Here is a 22175-nt window from a genome sequence, read left to right on the forward strand (position 1 = left end):
ATGGGCGAAATCTGGGTGGGAAATTGTGAAATACACAGCCGGGATTCTTACTGAAATAAAGCCAGATAAATTCCCTTTCGATTAAATCCAAAATTATCAAAATCGGTGCACTATTGACCGAGTAACTTTGCTTGGAACTCGTGAAAAGACAACTTTTCATTTTTGTACGCCAAAACCTGCCTACGAAAATCATTGCCTCTCGGCGAAGAAATACTAAGTATTTCAATTGAAAACACGCAATCGGCGAAAACACATAACCTTTTCGTAATCGCTAGATATTCCGCTTTCGCATTACAACATCTCAAATGTAATGAGTTACTGATTTTACCTGCCATACACGACTTTATTGGAAAATTAGCGGTATCGAGTGATCGGGGCCACCATGTTTGTCCTTCACCTTCAATAGACTCGCACCAACGACGAGCTACTCTATTTAGGAAATAAAGTTCGCTCTACCCCAATGTGTTAGTAATAAAGTATAGTTTTGCCCTTAACTATTATATTTAAAGCACGAGGATGAACTTTATTTCCTAAATATCGCGCCACGAAATAAAAATAATACTGGTATTTTATTTTTAACCAATCAGAGAGTAGCTCGTCGTTGGTGCGAGTCTATTGAAGGTGAAGGACAAACATGGTGGCCCTGATCACTCGATACCGCTAATTCAATGTATGGCAGGTAAAAATAAATCGAGTCAGGAGCCAGCGACGAAAAATCGCCGAGTGAAATCTTAGTATTTCTTCGCCGACGATGATTTTCGTAGGCAGGTTTTTTGGCGCAAATGAAAAGTTTATCTTCCCGAGTTCCAAGCAAAGTTACTCGGTCAATAGTGCACCGATTTTGATAATTTTGGATCTAATCGAAAGGGATTCACAGTAAGAACTCCAGCTGTGACATACAATTTCCACCAATTTCGTACAGCGTCAAGTTTGTGTGCGTTACATCCCTTTCCTTCTTTATATGTATATGGATATCAGTGTACGCTTGTAGGACCCAGGACGTATTATTTTCAGCAATACAAGCCCCTGTGCGTGCGTGCTTATGTGTGCGAGCATGCATGCGTGTGCTAGCCACCGGGATGGTTTGGTTCAGTTGTTTGTTTAACGCCGCACTCAGCAATATGGCGGCGGTCTGTAAATAATCGAGTCAGGACCAGACAATCCAGTGATCAACAGCTGCATGAGCATCGATCTGCGCAATTGGGATACCATGACATGTGTCACCAAGTCAGCGAGCCTGACCACCCGATCCCGTTAGTCGCCTCATATGACAAGCATTCGGTAGCAACACCTACCATCTTTTCATTTCTTATGGCACGAGGCAACTGGGAATCGAACCACCGATCTTCAGTTTCTAGGTAAACACTGGATCCACTAGACCACGCAGGGGGTCCTTCAGAGTGTCAAACGGAATAACACGAGTGTTACGTAGGTGTGTATACGTCACCATCTGCGTCATGGGCCGATGGAATGACGTCAACATTTTGTTTGTCTTTCATAGACCTCATTAGAATCCGCAGTGAATGTAGATTAGTGATGAAATGAATAATTTCAAAAACTTTAGTTTGTGACTGTTACCGAAACACTGCAAAGTTAAGATCTGAAACACAACCATGATAGCCCAATCAGATGCGTCACCATCAAATAACCTGCTTGTTTGTGTATAGACCATTAAACACTGGCGAGTTCTTCCTTTTGGTGCAGCATGTTAGTTTACTTTTTAGGTGACTGCGTTTAATAAAGACATAATGATTTCAATCTCACCAGACAAACAGTGAGTGAGTTTAGTTTTACGCCGCACTCGATTCTTGACCAGACAATCCAGTGATCAATAGCATGAAAATCAATCTACGCAATTGGGATACGATGACACGTGTCAACCAAGTCAGCGAACCTGACCACCCGATCCCGTTAGTCGCCTCCTATGACAAGTATGTGTTACTGAAGATCAACATTCTAACCCGGATCTTCACGGGTCCAGACCAACAGGAAATCTTCTTTGTGGAAGTCAGAGTTGACCAAGTCATCATTCATTGACACGTCATATTTAACGCCATGAACAATGACAATTTACAACGATAATTTATGGAATTTATTTGGGTAGTTTTGTTTTATTTCAAACAAAGTATATCAAGTAGAACAAATATTGAAAACACAACAAATATTCAAAATATAAATTGTCTTAATCTCATTGTATGTTTGAAGATTTATTAAGTAAGAAACATTATTCATTTAACAAAATGAATTAAATTCATTTGAAAAGAATGTCTGTGGTTACAAATAAGGTAAGTTAGTGATGCAATTCCCTAATGACTGGAATTCATGGCACAGAGGTCATATGATCAGGTTGATTCTAAGATTCAAACCCCGTTTATAGGATCCTTGCAGGCGAAAGGGACATAACTCTGCGGTCCCTTTGACTTTTCTATGGAAGTAAATTTGGAAATAGCTAAACTCTAGATAAGGCACAACACTCGTAGGACTTCGGAGAATGTTTTCAAAAAGTTGAATAACAAATATGATTGGAGGATGAGCTTTGTACATTTGTCTATATTTCGATCAGTTGATGTCAAAACACTTACATGATCCATAGAGTTCACCTTTGAATAGGTTGTTCCAGCCTCATTGCTGTTGGACAATACATTATACTCTGTACATAGAACCTCCATCAACTCGAACGTTATTGATTTCATACATATGTTTAATAAGACCTTTCAGCTCAACACCATACATATCAACTCCGGATACGAGGTCACGTGGTATTCAGAACATGAGATCGGTGTAAGTTGAGAAAATAAACGTTGATCGGGATGCAAAACCCGTTTCAAAAAACAACCCCTCCACGAAAAGCTCAAATATTGCAGACCCCTCTCAACCCGTGTATCTGTGCAGGATGGTTTCTCAGCTTCATCAGAAACAAGTCTCCTAAAACTAAACATGAACTTGCAGAATAATTGCTATGTTACAACTGTGTCTGAGTGAGTTAGAAAATTATGAATTAAGACTGCTTGATACGTTTTACAACACATTGGGAGTCTGTTTTAATGTCTCGGACAAAATATTCCTTTTGTTGATTGGTTGTTGTTTTACGCCGCACTATTCCAGCTATATGGCGGCGGTCTGAAAGTCTGAGACTGAAGCCAAACCATCCATGTTTCAGAGCTTCCCCATGGATTGTGTCAGGCTCCTGTCCTCATCACTCGAGTAGTCCTCCTCCACCCACGATATAGTGTCCGAGTTCTTCAATATCGCCCTCAGCATGCTCTCAATGCGTTTGTTCTGCAGGTGCATGTCGTGTACAACGTTCACGACCTTTCGGATGGCCTTGACCTCTTTCTGTATCTTAATCTGGGTGTTTTTAATTTCCGGTATATCCTTCTGTGGACAAAAAGAAGCAGGAAATATTAAAATTATACCACAAGGATGATTACATTAGTCACAGCGTCAAATATCAACCGCCCCACGTAATTAGGATATGTCAAGGGATCGGATGGTCAGACTCGATGACTTTGTTGATCCATGTCATGGTATCCTATTTGCGTAGATAGAGGCTCATGATGTCATCCACTGGATTGTCTGATCCAGACTCGATAATTAGAGACCGTTGTCATATATCATATACCACTTTGCATTTATTGTACACGGGCCAATGGTCTATATACCGAAATAAATTCTTCTTCTTCTGAGACCGTTGTCATACAGCTGGGGAATTGCTGAATGCAGGATTAAACAAGAGTCATCAGAAGATGACATATCCCCCCTGCCCCCACATCTTTGAAAGAACAAATCATCTGACAGTTACTTAAAGTCCAACTTGATTTTAGACTAAGTGCAAATCGTTTCCATGGAAATCATGAAAAACATAAATGACAAAAATCTGCAAATATCAAAAGGCCCCACTTTGGGATCTGCCTCACATATCTGCCAAGTTTTGCTGAAAGATATTAAGCAGTTTTCGCGTTGTGCTCCGGAAACAAAACCTACCCCTCCCTTTTGAGACTAAGTCCGAATCGTTTCCATGGAAACCGAGAAAACTAAATATGACAAAAACCTGTAAATAGTAAAAGGTACCACGTTAGGTTCTGTTTGATATATCTACCAATTTTGGGTGAAGAATATCGAACGGTCTTGGAGTTATGCTCCGGAAACAAAATGATTACGGACGGACGGAGAGACGTACGAGGTGTTGACTATATCCCCCCGCATTATATGCCGGGGGGGGATAAAAATATATGCACACACAGGAACAAACAAACACAAACACGCACGCGAGCACACACACATACATATCGATGTTAAAACTGCATTTTATCTTTCTGTGTAAAGCTCGGGGTTAGAATTGATCTTCAGTAACCCATGCTTATGGTAAGAGGGAGACTAACGGGAACGGGTCAGGCTCCGTGTCTTACTTCACTAGTTCACACATGCCATCGTATCCCAATTGCGTATATCGATGCTCATGCTGTTGATCACTGAATTGTCTGATCAAGACTCAATTATTTACAGACCGCCGCCATATAGCTGGAATATTGCTAAGTGTGACGTAAAATTAACCTCATTCACTCTTTCTCTGAACTCTTACCAGAACAACATCCTCATCTTCGCCCGCGTCCGTTGTCCACCAGTCAGTGAAGGCGACGATCACGTGACGCAGCGGGTTTTTCGACTCCAGGTTGGGCTTGATGATCTTCGTCGAAATGAAGAATTTTTGTCTGATGACGTCGGGGAGGATCTTCTCTACATCCAGCGTCAGCTCCACCTTGAACGACACGGGGACACAAGTTTACGAAAGTTACCTCCCGTCTCAATCATTAGGCAGTTCCATTATATGCCGCACAGATAAGTAAGTCCTCGATGACTACCATGTTAACATTCGCTACACGGCAAGAGCTATAACCACTACTTGAGACTCATAATAATAGACATTTTTGTGCGCTAAAAAAATCATGATGAGAGAAGTCCCGTTCAGGGCTTCAGCAGCATATGGAATACCTAAATGCCATCTCCAACAGATTTGATCAATGAGGGGCCGTGGGGTAGCCTAGTGGTTAAAGCCTCTGCTCGTCACGCTGAAGACCCGGGTTCGATTCCCACATGAGTACAGTGTGTGAAACCCATTTCTGTTGTTCCCCGCCGTGATATTGCTGGAATATTATTAAAAGCGGCGTAAAACCAAACTCACTCACTTGATCAATGACGTCTGTACTCACCTGCATTGCCATTCGTTTCAGCGCTGCTTGGCGGAGAATACCTTTGATGTCATCCACGGCCAAACCAACCTAGAAGTTTCAGAAATAATAAGTAGAAGACAGAGGGATGACGTTCACCGACTTGTTCCACTTGTTCATGCACTGTATATGTAAATGTGTATGTCAATTGTGTATGTAAAGGGATATTCGCTTTGTTAGCAGTTAGATGAGGTTTGCTTTGCTTGGGCCGTACAATCAATCCTATGCAATCAGCCACGACGACAAAATGATCTTACGTCAAGTTTTTGACTGAAGAAACATAGATAAGTGAGCGAGGGAGTGGATGGTTCTCTGAGAGAGCGAATGTTTAACTGCAGTTATTTCGTGGTGTGGTAGTTCAGTATGGGAGGAAAATCCGAAGTGATGCAGATCCCATGGTTTACTCATCACATGCGCTTTTATCATATTTGGCCAACTTTCGTCATGGTAGACTGGCTAGAGATAAACCTGATGGGCAGCTAATTTAACGATTTCAAAACAGAATTGACCCATGTTTGATTCGAAATTCTAAGCCTTATGCTGACCTTTAAAATGTTTCCGAAGCCTGAAACTTGAAAATAATGTGTCATCATCATCATCATCATCATCATCATCATTCTCATCATGAAAACACTATTCAGCTTCTTACCAGTAGATTCATCAGCACAATGGATGACAGCACTACGAAGCAGACGAACAGTATAGAGGTAGCTGCAGGATAGTACAGTTCATCCTCTGAAGCCGTAGACTGAACGCCGGCGTTGAAGATATCGTTGAAGTCGTATTCACCGATGATCATCACAAACGTCTTCATCAGCGAACTCCCCACGTCACGAAATGGGATCTGACAACAGATAGGCGTTGCGAGTCATACATCCTCGATTACGCAGTGTATCGAACATCCTTTCAACAGAAGTGAGATATAACCGGCTGTATACTCGAGTTTGAACGTTATATTGCCCCTTGTGTCATGAAAGAATATATGCCCGTAAGTTTGCCTTCGTTATTGATGGTATCTTTCGCCTGTTATATAACAAAATTGTCATTTTTAAAGTCCTGAAAGTTAAACACTGGTAACCTGGGTCCCGATTCACAAACCGTTTCTAGCGCTACGACATTCGTGAGCCTTTGAAAAGGTGTAGAGTTACGACAGGTCGTAACGTTACGAATGCCCGGTAGATCGGGACCCTGGTTTGGAAACTTACCTGGTTCTTCAGCAGGACAACAAAGGCAATGGCGAAGGCCAGGATGAGCACGAAGAAAACTGTAATTGCCTTGAGGAACGTGACGAGGATGTCTCGGAACATGACAACGTAGATCCCCAGAGAGCTGAACCCCTGGACGAAGAACATCAGGTCCGTCCAGCTGAGAAACACGGCCAGAGCAGCCAGGGACCACTGCCAGTCCTGCAATAGAGTGCCTGAGTGAGTGAGTTGAGTTTAAAGCCTATTATAACATTGTTGTACTTATATCATGGTGTGTAGCTTCACGTGGAAGGGAATGCTAATGGAGACAGATCTTAGATGTCCTGAGATCACTTTGACAAATTAAAAACAGAAGTAAGAACGAATTGGGATTCCAAGTCAGGATCATAGGTTAGTGGCAGGCGTAGTGACGTATTAGATGACTCGGCTGGTAGGGTGTTATGGTAACAAATGGCCACAGGTAATTTACAACTTAAACAAAATGGAAAGTGACTGGCAACGGCACAAAACAACAACAAAAACCAGGGTCCATGACTTACTAATCTGTAGCCAGTGATGGTCTGGCAGTTGTTGAAGTCGACGAGGACGAGGATGGTGAAGATGTATGCTACCCACTCAGTTACGTTGTTGACGGAGAAGTATGACAGTTTGCTCTGGTATATCTGGAACAACTAAAAACAGAAAATGGCTGTTTACAAAGTTTGATAAATTATTGTAAATATTATGGTCATCATTATTTTTTATTTTTTTTAATTATAGGATATTTATATAGCGCACATATCCATGCAACTAGTACATGCTCAAGGCGATGGAGTATTCCCTTAATCAACGGATGTCCTTTTTCTGGCTTTCTCTTAAACAACTCAACTCCCTGGGGAGTATTCAACTCATGCAGCCTGTTAGGCGCAGCGAGTTATCACACAGCCTCATCCTCACAAGGTACCTATTTGCAGCTGGGTGAACTGGGACACATAGTCACAGTATTTTGCCCAGTGATACCGCACGTTACTATACCCGTAACTAGGTGTCTGCACGTGCTCGTGTGTCCACCATCTGGTCACCTACCATCATCATAAAAAAAACAAAGAACGCTGAGGGTTACTGAGAACTCGACTCGAATATTACGTCTATTTAATGTATATTATCTCGAGTTTATTTAAACAGCCCTGGACCTATTCGAACCAAATGCATGCAAAGGCGACTATTGGAACCGGATGAGAAGGCTCATCTAATCTGTATACTTCGATACCCATCATGTTATGGCACAGAATAGATTATTCCAAGAGTATACAGCTAGTATATTGCTGGGAACAGCTTTGAACAACGAAGAAATATATAATTATATACCATAGATATCTGGACGACTTGTACTGGGGTCGTAACATTCGAATTTGGTCCTAAAGAAGCTACACAGGTGGATAGGTTCACGTTATTAATCACAATAGAAAGGAGACGTGATGCCCTGGCTGGCTGGATCGTTAGATCATTGGATCGATGCTCAATCGCTCTACTGTGTAGTATAGTACATTGTGTGAAGCCCTTTTCTAGTGTCTCCCCGACGTGTTATTGCTGGAATTTTACTAAAAGCGGCGTAAAACCACACTCATTCACTTACTCACTAACCTTGATCTTGATTGATCTTTTTTATATAATTTGGTTTCGGCTTATACAAACATCTCATTTCGAACACACCTCATTGAGGATGCACACCACGACGAGGAATATGACAACATATTTCTGGTTCTTGGTGCTCTCGGGTTGATGATAGTCGCTGCTGATTGCATCACACGAACCCCCTTTGATGGTGTCCGCAATGGCAGGTGTGCTGAAACAAAGCAAACCTAAACTTGAAAGTAATATATGGGGTTTCACGCGACGCGCAAATGTGCGTCCAGGACGCTCAAATGTAGAGAATGGACGCAGGAAAAGATCACAGTATTATTCATTGTAACCCACAACACATCTATGACTTTGTTAAGTGTTTGGTTGTTTCTTTCAGATCAGATTTCCATACCACAGTTTTATAGTCATATGTTGCAAAATGCAATTCACATGCGCATTCCAAAGTATATGTTCAAAACAACATTTCTAATGACATGCTCATTTTCGCAAGACACCAATATGTTGAACTTTTGAAGAGTAGGGTGTACATAGTATTTAGCCTGTAAGAACTGTTATCGGAGATCATCATACATCTGACACACGAGCAATAAATGGAATTCACTCTCCACGTAACCCTGTTCACAAGTACAACACGTTCTTTGGTCAGGAGGGGTTTTATTATATCTTTCAGTTTCTATATGCAGTGTATGGGAACTGCATCTAAAACATGTATGAGCATGTATTGATCAATTGAAAATACTGAAATATATCATTCCATTCCAAAGAAATTCAGATACAAATTTATCTGGGAAGTAAACTTCTTGTTCCCATACATATCTAAGTCCATACTTATACCAAAGAAACTTTATCTTAGGAGCCCAATTAATCTTTCTATTTATAAGTACCCGTAATTGCATATCATAGCACTTTCTAGGTACCTATATTCGGGTATACTTAATAATTTACACCAATAACTAACACAGCGTTTAAATACATATACATATATAGAGGGTATCTCTCACATTCACCTCTAACAGTAAACTGCATGATCGATGATTCATTCCAAGCTCTAAAGAAATTATCAAAAGGGACAATTCTCTACACTGTCACTCCATAGGACCCCCATATGGTCCTCAAGGACTCTTAACTCCCCCTGGGTAAAACCCTGTACTCCTCAAAAACAGAAAAGCATAACCAGATTTGTAGAGTGTGAAGTAAAGTCATGTTCACCAGGTATTAACACTCGATGGGATAGTCTGATGGTTAAAGCATTCGCTTGTCATGGTCATGCCCCAGACCCAGTTCGATTCCCTATATGGATACAATGTATGAGTGAGTGAGTTTAGTTTTACACCGCTTTTAGCAATATTCCAGCAACATCACGGCTGGAGACACCAGAAATGGGCTTCACACATTGTACCCATCGAACCCGGGTCTTTGGCGTGACGAGTGAAGGCTTGAGCCACTTGGCTACCCCACCGCCCGATACAATGTATGACACCCTTTTCTGCTGATATTGCTGGAATACTGCTTCAAGGGGCATAAAAGCATACTCACTCACTAAATGGGTAATGACTGACAACAGTAGACACCAATATGAAGATATGACTCAGAAAATTACTCCAGATTTATAAAATCACGGCCAAATGTGTTTAAGGAATTCTCACATACCGAATTATAAACATATAGCTTAGGACTTAAAACTCACTAAAGGTGCGGTGGCGTCGTGTTGAGGGTGAACATTGTCAGGAATATGATGAACATCAGATGGAGGAAGAAGGAATATAGATGGAACCACGCCCCGAACGCCCACCACTTGTGTGAAATCAATGACGTCACCAGTGGATGGGCAAGCAGGTGCTCTTGGTGGGCAGATACCTGTTGGTACAAAACATATGTAGTTCAGATGTACAGATATCATCACATTTGAAACTGAAGTGTAAAATTATTTTGCGGATCACTGTCACGGCTTGGCAACTGAAGAGTCTTGGTATCACATAAGCCTCCAATTTATACCAAATAGAACCCTTGAAACATCTGCCAAAGTCTCCAAGACCCCGTATATATCCCAGTTGCGTAGACCGATGTTCATGCTGTTGATCACTGGAATGTCTGGTCCAGACCCGAATATTTACAGATCGTCACCATATAGCTGGAATATTGCTGAGTGCGGTGTAAAACTAAACTCACTCACTCACTCTTGGGCTCCGTAACACTACGAGAGTCGACAGTCAAAAATCTGTGTTAATGTAGTGGAGTAACGCCTTAGGGCTACGATTGCTTTGCGGAACGATCCGCTGATAGGGAATCCTCCATGATCTTAACATTCTTGCAGTGACCAACAATTGTGACAACTGTTACTGAAATGGTGCCGAACTACAAGCTCAAGGATGCCTCATACCACTCCACAGTCTTTTTAACTTTTAGCATTCCTTAGAAGCACGTCCCTTGATAGTATATCCATAAAAAACAATATCGTACCATTATATACAGGGGGTGGTTTTCCTTTATCGTCTTGGACCTGTGAGAGTAGGGCGTTAGTTTCCCAAACCGCCTGTAAGAAATCTTTTGCTCTGAAAACAAAGTTTCTCCAATCAGTAAACTAAAATGTCATTACAGTTTTATTTGCAATTTAATCAATGAATACAGAGGTGGTGGGTTGCTGTGACGGGCACTACTCTATTTCAGTTGTATTTCGTGGACCCGTGAAGATCCGAGTTAGAATTGATCTTCAGTAACCCATGCAAGTCGTAAAAGGCGACTAACGGGATCGGGTGGTCAGGCTCGATGACTTGGTTGACACATGTCATCGTATCCCAATTGCGTAGATTAATGCTCATGATGTTGATCACTGGATTTTCTGGTCCAGACTCGATTATCTACAGACCGCCGCCATATAGCTGGAACATTGCTGAAGGCGGCGTTAAACAACCAACCAACCAATCGTATTTCGTGTCAACGTGATCCCTGTCAACACGACCACCACCACCATCGTTCAAAATTCTGAATCAGTCAAAGAAAGGATGGATGTTCCTGTTTAATGGACTTCCAATAATCCTTACCAGATAAATCAGCTGCTGACAGCGTGATCAACTATCCAAATTGCACCTTCATAGTTTTGGGTGCTACACATAGTTGGAGGCAACACTCGGCGGCCCCTGTACGTACACCTGTTTTATTAACCAAGTACCTGTTTTCGATGTGCCGCCGTCATTAGACGGAGGCTGGGCCCACTCAGCATAGAGGTCGTCGATGAATTCAAAGTTGTAACGCTGCTCAAAGTCTGTATCAGAAGGAACCTGTTCTTCCCCTGCTGTGATGCATCGGTCAAACACCTCCTTCGCCACATCTGCAACATACAGTTACACTCATCTTTAATGATCCAAGGAAATCGGATAAATAGGGGCGGTGGGGTAGCCCAGTGGTTAAAGCGTCCGCTCGTAACGCCGAAGACCCGGTTTCGATTCCCTGCATGGGTACAATGTGTGAAGCCCATTTCTAGTGTCCAGCCATGATATTACTTAAATATTGAAGTGTAAAACAAGACTCACTCACGCACTGGGATAAAACTAATTTTTAACAGTATTTCAGAAGTATCACTGCGATTAATGTGAAAGAAAAACCTGAAGTAATACAGTTATGCGCCCTGCTCTTGTGTAAATAGTTTTGTTTGTTGTTTAACGCCGCACTCAGGAATATTCCAGCTATATGGCAGGGTCTGTAAAGTGAGTGAGTGAGTAAGTGATTGATTGAGTGAATTTGGCTTTACGCCGCATTTATTGAGTGAGTGAGTTTAGTTTTACGCCGCACTCAGCAATATTAGGCGGTCTGTAAATAATCGAGTCTGGACCAGACAATCCAGTGATCAACAGCATGAGCATCGATCTGCGCAATTGACATGTGTCAACCAAGTCAGCGAGCCTGACCACCCGATCCTGTTAGTCGCCTCTTACGACAAGCATGGGTTACTGAAGATCAATATTCTAACCCGGATCTTCACGGGTGACGCCGCATTTAGCAATATACCAGCAATAGCACAGGGGGGACACCAGAAATGGGCTTCACACATTGTACACATGTGGGAAATCGAACCCGGGTCTTCGGCGTGATGAGCGAACGCTTTAACTATTAGTCTACAACCAAAACAATTACACATTCTAGATCTTTTGAAAGGCCTGAAGGGTATCAAATCCAAACCAGAAAGAGGCCGAATGATAGTATCAGGACATAGCGACCTAAAGTGACGCAATCATTTTAAACTACAATCGGGTTAAATCTTGTTTACAGGAATGCTACAATACTTCCAGGCCTTTATACGCTGGTATAGAGCAAACATACACTTGCTAATGTAGAAAGATAAGTTTAATGTAAAAAGGGCACAACAAACTGAAATATTTTAAAGAATGACCAAAAAAGCCCTTCAAGAGGTGGCCAGTCTGGTTCCCTGGGTATGCTGCCCTGACACTTTAGTGAAGTGCCAGCAGTGAAGAACCAGCGCAGTGAACACAGGGAACTAGGCTTAAAAAGGGCAATCTTGTTGTACCCACAACTGTATTTTTCTCACCTGGCATCTTCCTGATGAGCCGACGTAGAGGTGTATCTATAGTGACATTACCTCTCTTGTTCGTGATATGAGCATGACGTAATGCATCCATCCATTTGTGTGATTGGATGATCTGACGAGCAATGTCACTGAAGTAAAACATTTCTCCTTAGTTAATTTCCGCCATTTAAATTATCATTGTACTTTTTATCAACTCGGATGAAAAACGATTCGATTCAGCTTAGAAACTATATCCCAACAGAATTTCAAATACAAAAATCGATACTTTTAATTTCGTAATTATTAATGATTGAAATTGTGTAAAAGCATGTTTCAGAATAGGATTTCAGTTGGCAGTAATAGAATAGTTTATGTCTTCATAAATTTGAAACAAAGTTTACATGCTTATAAAAAGGAAAATGTAGACTAGAATTTGACACCAGACAGTGGAGAATCGTCCCTGTAACTCCAGAATGCATACTGTACTTCTCAGCACTTGCGAGCCATCACCAATACCTTTGACTAAAGACTACATATTTTGTGCTTAGCAAATATTGGAAAATATGAAAACAAAAAGTGACAGTACCTTTTATTGTTCTCAATAGCAAGGTCAAGGCAGTTCATGTTGTTGATGTCGCGCTTGGTGACGCTGGCGTTCCACCTCAGCAACAACTGCACGACTTCTCGATGGCCACTTGAGCAGGCCAGGTGCAAGGGAGTAGTCTGGGTCGGGGAGAAGATTCCATGACTAATATTTTATAAGGATACGCAGGATATGACATGAGCACATGGGGTTTCTATCATTAAAATGACCCCGTTTCTCCCTTGTGTTGTAGAATGTTCTTGTCCAAGACGTAACTGTCTGTTCTGTTTTCAGACCACCATCACATAGCATTTGGACTGCTGTTCGGTACCCGTGAAGATCCGAGATAGAATTGATCTTCAGTAACCCACGCTTGTCGTAAGAGGCGACTAAAGGGATCGGGTGGTCAGGCTCGCTGACATGGTTGACACATGTCATCGGTTCCCAATCGTGTAAATGGATGCTCATGCTGTTGATCACTGGATTGTCTGGTCGAGACTCGATCATTTACAGACTGCCGCCATACAGCTGGAATATTGCTGAGTGCGGCGTAAAACTATACGCACTCACTCATCCAACAGTCAGATGAAACTGATGTAACTGAAATACTGTTCAAATTGGTGTTGAAACAAACTCACTCGTCACCTAACGTGAGTAACGCGATTCAAAGTGGTTGTAACAGTCTGCCATAGAATGCCTTTACCACTCAATTCAGCCGAGTCCTTACTGTAATGCTGAATCTTTCCGGCTCCTTCTCTATATATTTGTAGTTGTATATTTTGAGAGACTAGGCGTTAGTGTTTGGTAGTACTATGGGATCCTTTTCTATATAATGTAGTTGTTTGCTTCTATTCAAATTAGACATTTTGAGAGACTAAGCGTTTGAATTTTTGTTGCACTTTGGGTGGTACTTACATTCCTCTTGTCGGTGGGATCTACAGGGGCGTCGGCATCCAGGAGAACCTTGCAGGTGTTGTTCCAGCCTTGTGCTGCCGCCATGTCCAGTGGCGTCCACAGAACACAGTTCCTACAGGGACAAATTGCCACCACAAGACGTGTATTCAGGTTGGAAAAACTCAAATATCAAACGCAAGTCCCTGTTTGAACTTATACCATAAGTTCCCGTTTTCAGGTGAAAAACTGACTTGGCCTGTCAGTGACGGATGCCATTGGTGGGGCAGGAGATGGTCACATTTTGGCGACATCTGGCACCATCAGTGTAAAAGTGTGCTTGTGTTCGCAAACATCCCGTTAGTCGCCTCTTACGACAAGCAAGGGTTACTGAAAAAAATTCTAACCCGGATCTTCACGAGTCAGCAACATGATAATCGTACTGACATCCTATTAAATTTCAGGAAGTAAAGAGAAGGCCTCAACAATAGCTACCGCCATCTGCCCACCCACACACCACACACACACACACACCACACACACACACACACGCACGCACACACACCTCTTACCCGGGGACCCCTTCATGATCAGTCTCAAAGGACGGTGTGCATTCCCATCAAATATTCCATATTTTTTCATCTAATTTAAAGTTTTATATTAAAACAGATTTGGCAACCCTAAATCAGTGACGTATTGAGTTAGAAAAACGGATTACTTATTTGGATTGGTAAGATTGTGAATGCTTACTTTTGTGAAACATCAGCGCCAAGTTCAATGAGTGCAGCCGCGCTCATCGCATGTCCATACAGCGCAGCCAGATGCAAGGGTGTGTTACTCTTCTCGTCCTCGGCAAAGACAGAATTTTGACCGTTCCTCACAATTTCCCGTATGGTGCTGAAACATAGACCGCGCATCATAGTAGCAAAGAACCATAGAGTGAGTGAGTGAGTTGTGCGCTGCACTGAGCAATATTCCAGCTTTATTGCGGCGGTCTGTAAATAATCGAGTCTGGACCAGAAAATCCAGTGATCAACAGCATGAGCATCGATCTCCACAATTGGGAACCGATGACATGTGTCAACCAAGCCAGCGAGCTTGACCACCTGATCCCGTTAGTCGCCTCTTACGACAAGCATGGGTTACTGAAGGTTCATTCTAACCCGAGAATGAGTGAGTAGAGTTGTATGGCGCTTGTAATACTATAGCAATATCGCGACAGGAACATCGAAACTTACTTGACGTTCCCATATTTGGCCGCCATGTGTAGTGGAGATTCCTCTAATTCGTTCTTGGAATATATTGACGCCTTGTTCTTGAGGAGAATCTGTAAAAACAAATGTGTACCAATGGCACCAATAGTATCACGCCGGTCATATTTCCTTTGGGGTATTTTACACTCGGACTCAGCAATATTCCAGCTATATAAATCCAGCTATAGAAAGTCAGTAAATAATCAAGTCTGAACCAGACAATCCAGTGATCAACAGCATGGGCATCAATCTACAAAATTTGGATACGATGACATGTGTCAACGGGGGTGCTGAGTTTATGATGAATGTCGGAGACTACAGTTCAACACCAGAAACAGTGACCAAATACAACGTCGTTGTTGTTGTGGGGGTTCTTAACGGGAAAATAGCTGTGAAATTACAGGACTGTATCAATGACTGACTGACTGACTGAGTTTGGTTTTACGCCGCTTTTAGCAATATTCCAGCAACATCACGGCGGGGGACACCAAAAATGGGCTTCACACATTGTACCCATGTGGGGATTCGAACCCCGGTCTTCGGCGTGACAAGTGAACGCTTTAACCATTAGGCTACCCAGCCGCCCCTGTATCAATGAAAATTAGTGATAAAATATACAAAATGCAAAAGAGTTACAAACATTCACTACCTGCAGCTAAACCATCATTGATTTTCCTCGATTCAGATGCCACACCAAAGATCACTTGGCACTATTAATATTTCATCTTCAAAGGAAATGCAACCATTATGTGTTTCTTTACAAGACAAGAAGAAACGAAGTGACACACGCGCCCATTGTTGTAAAACCGGTTTCGTTCCAGCCTAACGATCATATCTATGTGCTTCAACCTTGAACTGCTCATCTTGTCATCTCCTTGGTTCAGTGGTCTTACCTTGACAATGTGCAGGTTTTTCTTCTGAGCAGCAATATGTAGTGGAGTATTGCCGTCACGGTCGCCCCAGTTGATGAGACATTGCATTTCAGGAACTGACAACAAGCTCTATGGAAACAAAACCTCATTGTTTATCATCCAAAAACTGTGTTCCACAGGAGATATCGCTTGTGTGAGATCAAACGATATCTCCTAGGAGATATCGTTTTGACAGTAGATTTTGTACAATGCCCTGACAATGCTATGACGTCATCAACTTGATGACGTCACAATGCTATGACATTGCTGCACTGCAAGTTTAATGGCAGTACCATGTTCAGAGATGTACATTTTTCATTGAAAATTAATGAAGAGTGATTTTGGATGATAAATATAATCTCACCCTCGTGTCTTCTGATATCAAATATATCAACACTCGTTGATAAAAGTAAAAATATCCTCGGCAAGCCTCGGATATTTGTAACTTTATCAACTCGTGTTGATATAATTGATATCAGAAGACACTTGGGTGAGATTCTCTATTTATTCTGATTAATTAGAATTGTCTTTTAAGTGCCTTTCATAATCCATTGATGCGAATGGTACTGAACAGCCTGTAGTTTGTTCAACTAGTTCTGTTGATCTACGTAAATGTGAAGTTGCCTTTATTGGGAACAAACAAACAGCGTCGTTCTGTGATAGGTATTTATTTGTGCCAAGGCCGGAAACCATATTTATGGTAAACAATTTAGATAAAATAATAATACAAGCTTGGAGTGTTCAAATACATCTGCGTATCTGAATATTTAGCTAATCGTTGGGTGGGTGTTACTTTGGTGTTTTACAGGTCAAAGGTAAATCCGGGTAGCATGTTTGGTGAAATATATATATATATATATATACATACATGTTTGGTGAAATATATCTATATATACTTGTGAAAAAGGGTAAGGGTACACCCAATAGCAATGGCGTTCAATGAGACATATTCGTTTGTCGTTTAACGTCACACTCATGCATATTCCAGCTGCGTTATATATTTATTCGAGTATTTGGACATCATGAGTATCGATATTGTGATATACCGATATGCACCAATCATACATCAAGCAAGTCAGACCACGCAACCAAAATAGTCGTCTTTAACGATAGGCATGTAACACGTATGACATATATAATGTTCAGTACTACACTAAACAATTGTTCTCGTCCAGTACTGTAACCATGGCAACATTAAGATAATTTCCCCATGTATATGTTAACTGGACACGTCACACTAACCACAAACCAGCTAGGGTCTATCTTTGGACACGATCTGTAACGATCTACTTCAATTGTTCTTTTCTACTTTCTAATTGCTAGAAAAGACCCTGGTTTTAGGTACCGTGATTGCCATTGGTGGTGATACGAAACAGAATCTGGAAGCAGTATCAACCACATCCCGACAGAACAACTAGCAACACCCTTCACTCCCATGACGCATTACACAAGGTCATGGTCAACGTCGGTCGGCGCTCATGATCGACGTATCCCATTATTTTATGAGTTGATCGAATGTTGTCATAGACTATTATGAGTCAACAGTCCTAAGCATTACGTTGGGTGAGAATACTGAATGTACCTGGAGCACTGACAGGTTGCCCTCTTCAGCAGCAACATAGACAGCCGTCTTCTCCTTCAGATTAGTGGCATCGATGTCAGCTCCCTTCTTCACCAGCATCACCACCGTCTCGACGTGGCCGTACATGGCGGCGATCAGCAGCGGAGTATCATTGTCCTTGTCAAGGCACTCGATGTTGGCACCCCTGTGATAAACACAATGTAAGGTGAAACCTGTTGCCTGTACCTGGTGAAAGCCGTTACCGTTGTCGTTGCCTGTGTACACTGAAGCCCGTTATTGTTGTCTGTGTACACTGAAACCCGTTACCGGTGCCTGTATACACTGAAACCCGTTATCGTTGTCTGTGTACACTGAAACCCGTTATCGTTGCCTGTATACACTGAAGCCCGTTATTGTTGCCTGTGTACACTGAAACCCGTTATCGTTGCCTGTGTACACTGAAGCCCGTTATTGTTGCCTGTGTACACTGAAACCCGTTATCGTTGCCTGTATACACTTAAGCCCGTTATTGTTGCCTGTGTACACTGAAACCCGTTATCGTTGCCTGTGTACACTGAAGCCCGTTATTGTTGCCTGTGTACACTGAAACCCGTTATCGTTGCCTGTGTACACTGAAACCCGTTACCGTTGCCTGTATACACTGAAACCCGTTATCGTTGCCTGTATACACTGAAACCTGTTATCGTTGCCTGTATACACTGAAAGACGTTTTTGTTGCCTGTGTACACTGAAACCTGTTATCGTTGCCTGTTTATAGGAAACCGTCACTGCTGTAAAGGGAAACCTTTTGCCTTTACTTGTGTCCAGTGAAATCGTAATGTAAATATATGTACACCAGGTGTATATACATGTACGTCTGCAGTAAGCCTATACAAGTAAAGTGAAAGTAGCTATATTTATAGACCTAAGTGTTAGTTAATAATATGTGTGTCGTTTGGAAATATCCACATCATGTATCTTCACGAGACAATGGAGTAAATTTCTACTCTTGTTGAACTTAAATTTTTGGTTGGACTAACAATCTGCAATCAATCTAAGTTAATATAATATAATCTACAACCGGTTCAAAACAACCCTGTGCAGATTTCGGTTGATTGCGGGCTCCGCAAAGCATGTGAACCGACAACTCACCATCTACGGATTTTTTCTATAACGACTTTAAATTGATCTCATACACTTTGCGAGATAGGGCTTGCTTCACTACAATATATCGATTATCGATCACAAAGACATGTCTCGGCGCCGCTTGTGTTGATGCAAAATAAAGTGATGTGGGATTTGAAATCTGATTGATCAAGAGACGGGACATAACTCGTAACAGGCACTGGTGGCGCTACGTTCGAGACACAAAATTCCAGCCAATTTCGGAAACTTGACCTTTATAGTCAGGTAACTCCTTGCCCTTGAAAGATGTAACCATTCATGACCATCTGATCTGAAAAACGCCGTCACTGCTGGATATCATATGTAGTAAAGTTGGTTGGTTTTTAACGCCGCACTCAGCAATGTTCCAGCTATATGGCGGCGGTGTGTTAATAATCGAGTCTGCCCAGTGATGAACACCGTGAGCTTTCGTTCTACGCAATTGTCTCTCTGAAGACCAATTCTAACCCGGATCTTCACCTGTTATATGGTGTAAAGAAAAGGGATAGCAATTGAAAAGGTGCAGGAGTTAGCCCTGAAATATAACACAGAAGTTGTGATCCATAATATTCATTCTCATAATTAAAAGTGTAGTCTAATAATTATTGCCAGTTTCAAAACGTGTTCAGTTGTTCGATTTCCCATTCTGTATTCACATGTGAATGTTAGCAAATGTTCCGTCAGATATTCATTCATGATGGCTCTCTTATACTGAAATATACGGTAGTGATTTTTATCTTACCTTCTGAGAAGCAGCTTCGCAGCCCTTACACGGTTGAATTGGGCTGCTTTGTGTAGAGGGGTTGTTTGCATGTCATTGGAGGCGTCGATTATCGCCCCTTTGTCCACCAGGTGCCGTATGATGTCAATTTTTCCGGACACTACCGCCAGGTGGAGCGGGAACAAACCGTCACTGCGGCTCTGGTTGACATTTGCCCCTAGAACACATGCATAGATTAAGTAGGTGTGTTACAGATAACATCAATGTCCAATCTACATTGAGGTGACCTGAAAATACTCAAGCCAAAACCAGGCAAACCAGTGTTTGATAGCGTGAGCAGCAATTAGTTCTTTGAGTCAGGCAGTTCAGAAACTGAAACCGTATTAACAAAGGTTTATGGATAACAACGTGTTTTACTTTGTGAGTGAGGCATACAGATTCATGTACCGTTTTCTTGCAAACTGCTTGACCACGATACAAGAATCTGTATCGAAACGACGCACTCGTGAAAATGAAGTTGTTATCCAGAACGTTTGTAACAATTTGTTAATATTGTATTAATCGTTATTCCCAACTTCTAAAATGCCTCTCAAAGACGATAAACTGAGACCATTCTATACTTTTCAGTCGTCCTATTACTGGACATTTTCAGACACGAAGTCCCCACGGAGAAGTTACAGGTAAAGTTTATATATTGTCGGGTAAATGAAAGTGTACATTTGAAAATGGCCAAACAATGACACAATGACGTTATCAAAACGTAACAAGACTGAAAGAATCGCCGAAACACTGACAACTTAGGGTCCTCATACAACGGTGAAACCACATAACCATCGAGCAACCATTTGTTTACTTCTTTACTTTACCACCCAAAACGGCTGTATATTTATGGCGATTCAGAGCTTACCTGCTAGGAATAATGATACGTGACCGTCTCGAAGAAGAATTAAATATATTTCGTAAATACTATACCTATGCATATGCATGACGTTAGACAACCAGGGCTGTTTTTAAACATTCTGTTTCTTGTTCAGTTACCGCGGTTGATAAAGCTTATTGTTCCAAGACGTTCAAGAGGCACAACTCACCTTTTTTAACACAAAGATGGGTGATCTCACTGTGGCCATTTTCTACCGCTAGGTGGAGACAGGTGCTTCCTTCAACATCCTGGTCATGTACTAGCTGTAGAAGCCATGTTGAAAACAAATGTACACTTTACAAGTGAAAGAGTTGGATTCAACGGGATTCGAATAGGATTTCAGTTGTGCCAAGCCGTTTGATGTTAATGTTGGAGAAACAGTTAAAACGTGTATTTATTGAAACCCACGACACGGATATGATCCTGGCGTAATACCATAGATTATAATCCGGTCGAAGTCGATTTTCACCCTTCTTTGCCAGACATTTCAGTGGTCGATAGCATAAGCACCAATCCACTTGGTCTGGAAAGGACACATTATATGGTAACATATTGAAGCGAGGAGATTTTCAATCTTAGAGTGAGATATATCACGACGTGTGAGGTCAGTATGGGAGGATGCCTGTCTTATCTATGCTGACACAGTGCTAATAGGGTATTCGAACCAACGTTCATAGGATACTGGCGAACCTAAGGGTCGCAACTCTGCATAGCAAATTGCGCTCTCAGACGGCTGGGCCATTCGTAACTTTAATGTCCTATAGATAACTAAACTGAAGCACAGAAACAAAGAATCTGCATCTATCCCATTCTCTTACCAGCTCTGTAACATTATTATTAGGATCTCTTGCTGCGATATCAAAAAGCATATTGACGAGAGGCAGATTCCCCGATGAGCATGCGTGATGTAGCGGTGTCGAACTCTCGTGATCCATGCACCGAATTTCTGCACCAGCGTTGAGGAGGAGCTTAGCAACGCCCAGCTCATCATACAGAGCTGCGACGTGCAGGGCTCGCATGTTCTGATTATCTTCAGACTGGAACAGCAATAGCAAGATATAAAGGATCGCTTTACTATGATTTCATGACAAAGTTACTACAGTATTTTACGATGTTTAGCAGATAATGTTTTCTGATGTCACATGCATCAAGTAGCATTAAATACCAATGCGACATATCTTGCAACATTCCATACCTCTCCATCTCAGATATTTTACAGAAGTTAAATCATTGTTAAATGTTGAATATTATATTACTTCCATTAATCACATAGCAATTAGAAGAAATATACATTTAGATTACATGCATTTCCATTGAGCTGTAAAATTAGAGGTATTAATTTTGATAAGATGTGTAAAATGTGTGACTGAAGCTCGAATGAAGATGAAATTCACTTCATGTTTGAATGTACAGTACAGAATTTTATTAGAGATAAGTATTTTCCATATTGTTGACAGTGAGTGAGTGAGTTGAGTTTTACACCGCACTAAATGGTGGACAACTGACGCGGGCGAATATGAGGATGTTGTTCCGGTAAGTTCAGAGAAAGAGTGAGTGAGTTAGTTTTTCACCGCACTCAGCAATATTCCAGCTA

General features: G+C 41.7%; 1 protein-coding gene across 2 annotated transcripts in view; it reads right to left on the reverse strand.

The window, feature by feature from the left end:
- Positions 1–2091: 2091 nt before the first annotated feature.
- The window catches only part of LOC124281812 (transient receptor potential cation channel subfamily A member 1 homolog), a 36130-nt gene continuing 16046 nt past the window's right edge, over positions 2092–22175 (reverse strand). For both annotated transcript variants that reach the window (XM_046717805.1, XM_046717806.1), the window contains 20 exons: positions 21400–21618; positions 20751–20844; positions 19684–19879; positions 17799–17982; positions 16199–16306; positions 15291–15379; positions 14803–14949; positions 14077–14188; positions 13165–13301; positions 12600–12727; positions 11226–11384; positions 10517–10608; positions 9744–9913; positions 8126–8258; positions 6973–7104; positions 6434–6634; positions 5878–6072; positions 5211–5279; positions 4583–4759; positions 2092–3378 (listed from right to left, as the gene is read on the reverse strand). In XM_046717805.1, the coding sequence (XP_046573761.1) occupies positions 3157–3378; positions 4583–4759; positions 5211–5279; positions 5878–6072; positions 6434–6634; positions 6973–7104; positions 8126–8258; positions 9744–9913; positions 10517–10608; positions 11226–11384; positions 12600–12727; positions 13165–13301; positions 14077–14188; positions 14803–14949; positions 15291–15379; positions 16199–16306; positions 17799–17982; positions 19684–19879; positions 20751–20844; positions 21400–21618 (2964 nt within the window). In that variant the 3' untranslated portion in view covers positions 2092–3156. The remainder of the gene's footprint in view (positions 3379–4582; positions 4760–5210; positions 5280–5877; positions 6073–6433; positions 6635–6972; positions 7105–8125; positions 8259–9743; positions 9914–10516; positions 10609–11225; positions 11385–12599; positions 12728–13164; positions 13302–14076; positions 14189–14802; positions 14950–15290; positions 15380–16198; positions 16307–17798; positions 17983–19683; positions 19880–20750; positions 20845–21399; positions 21619–22175) is intronic.

This window comes from Haliotis rubra, unplaced genomic scaffold (assembly GCF_003918875.1).
Source record: "Haliotis rubra isolate DU_JTF1 unplaced genomic scaffold, ASM391887v1 Scf29, whole genome shotgun sequence".
Lineage (NCBI taxonomy): Eukaryota > Metazoa > Mollusca > Gastropoda > Lepetellida > Haliotidae > Haliotis > Haliotis rubra.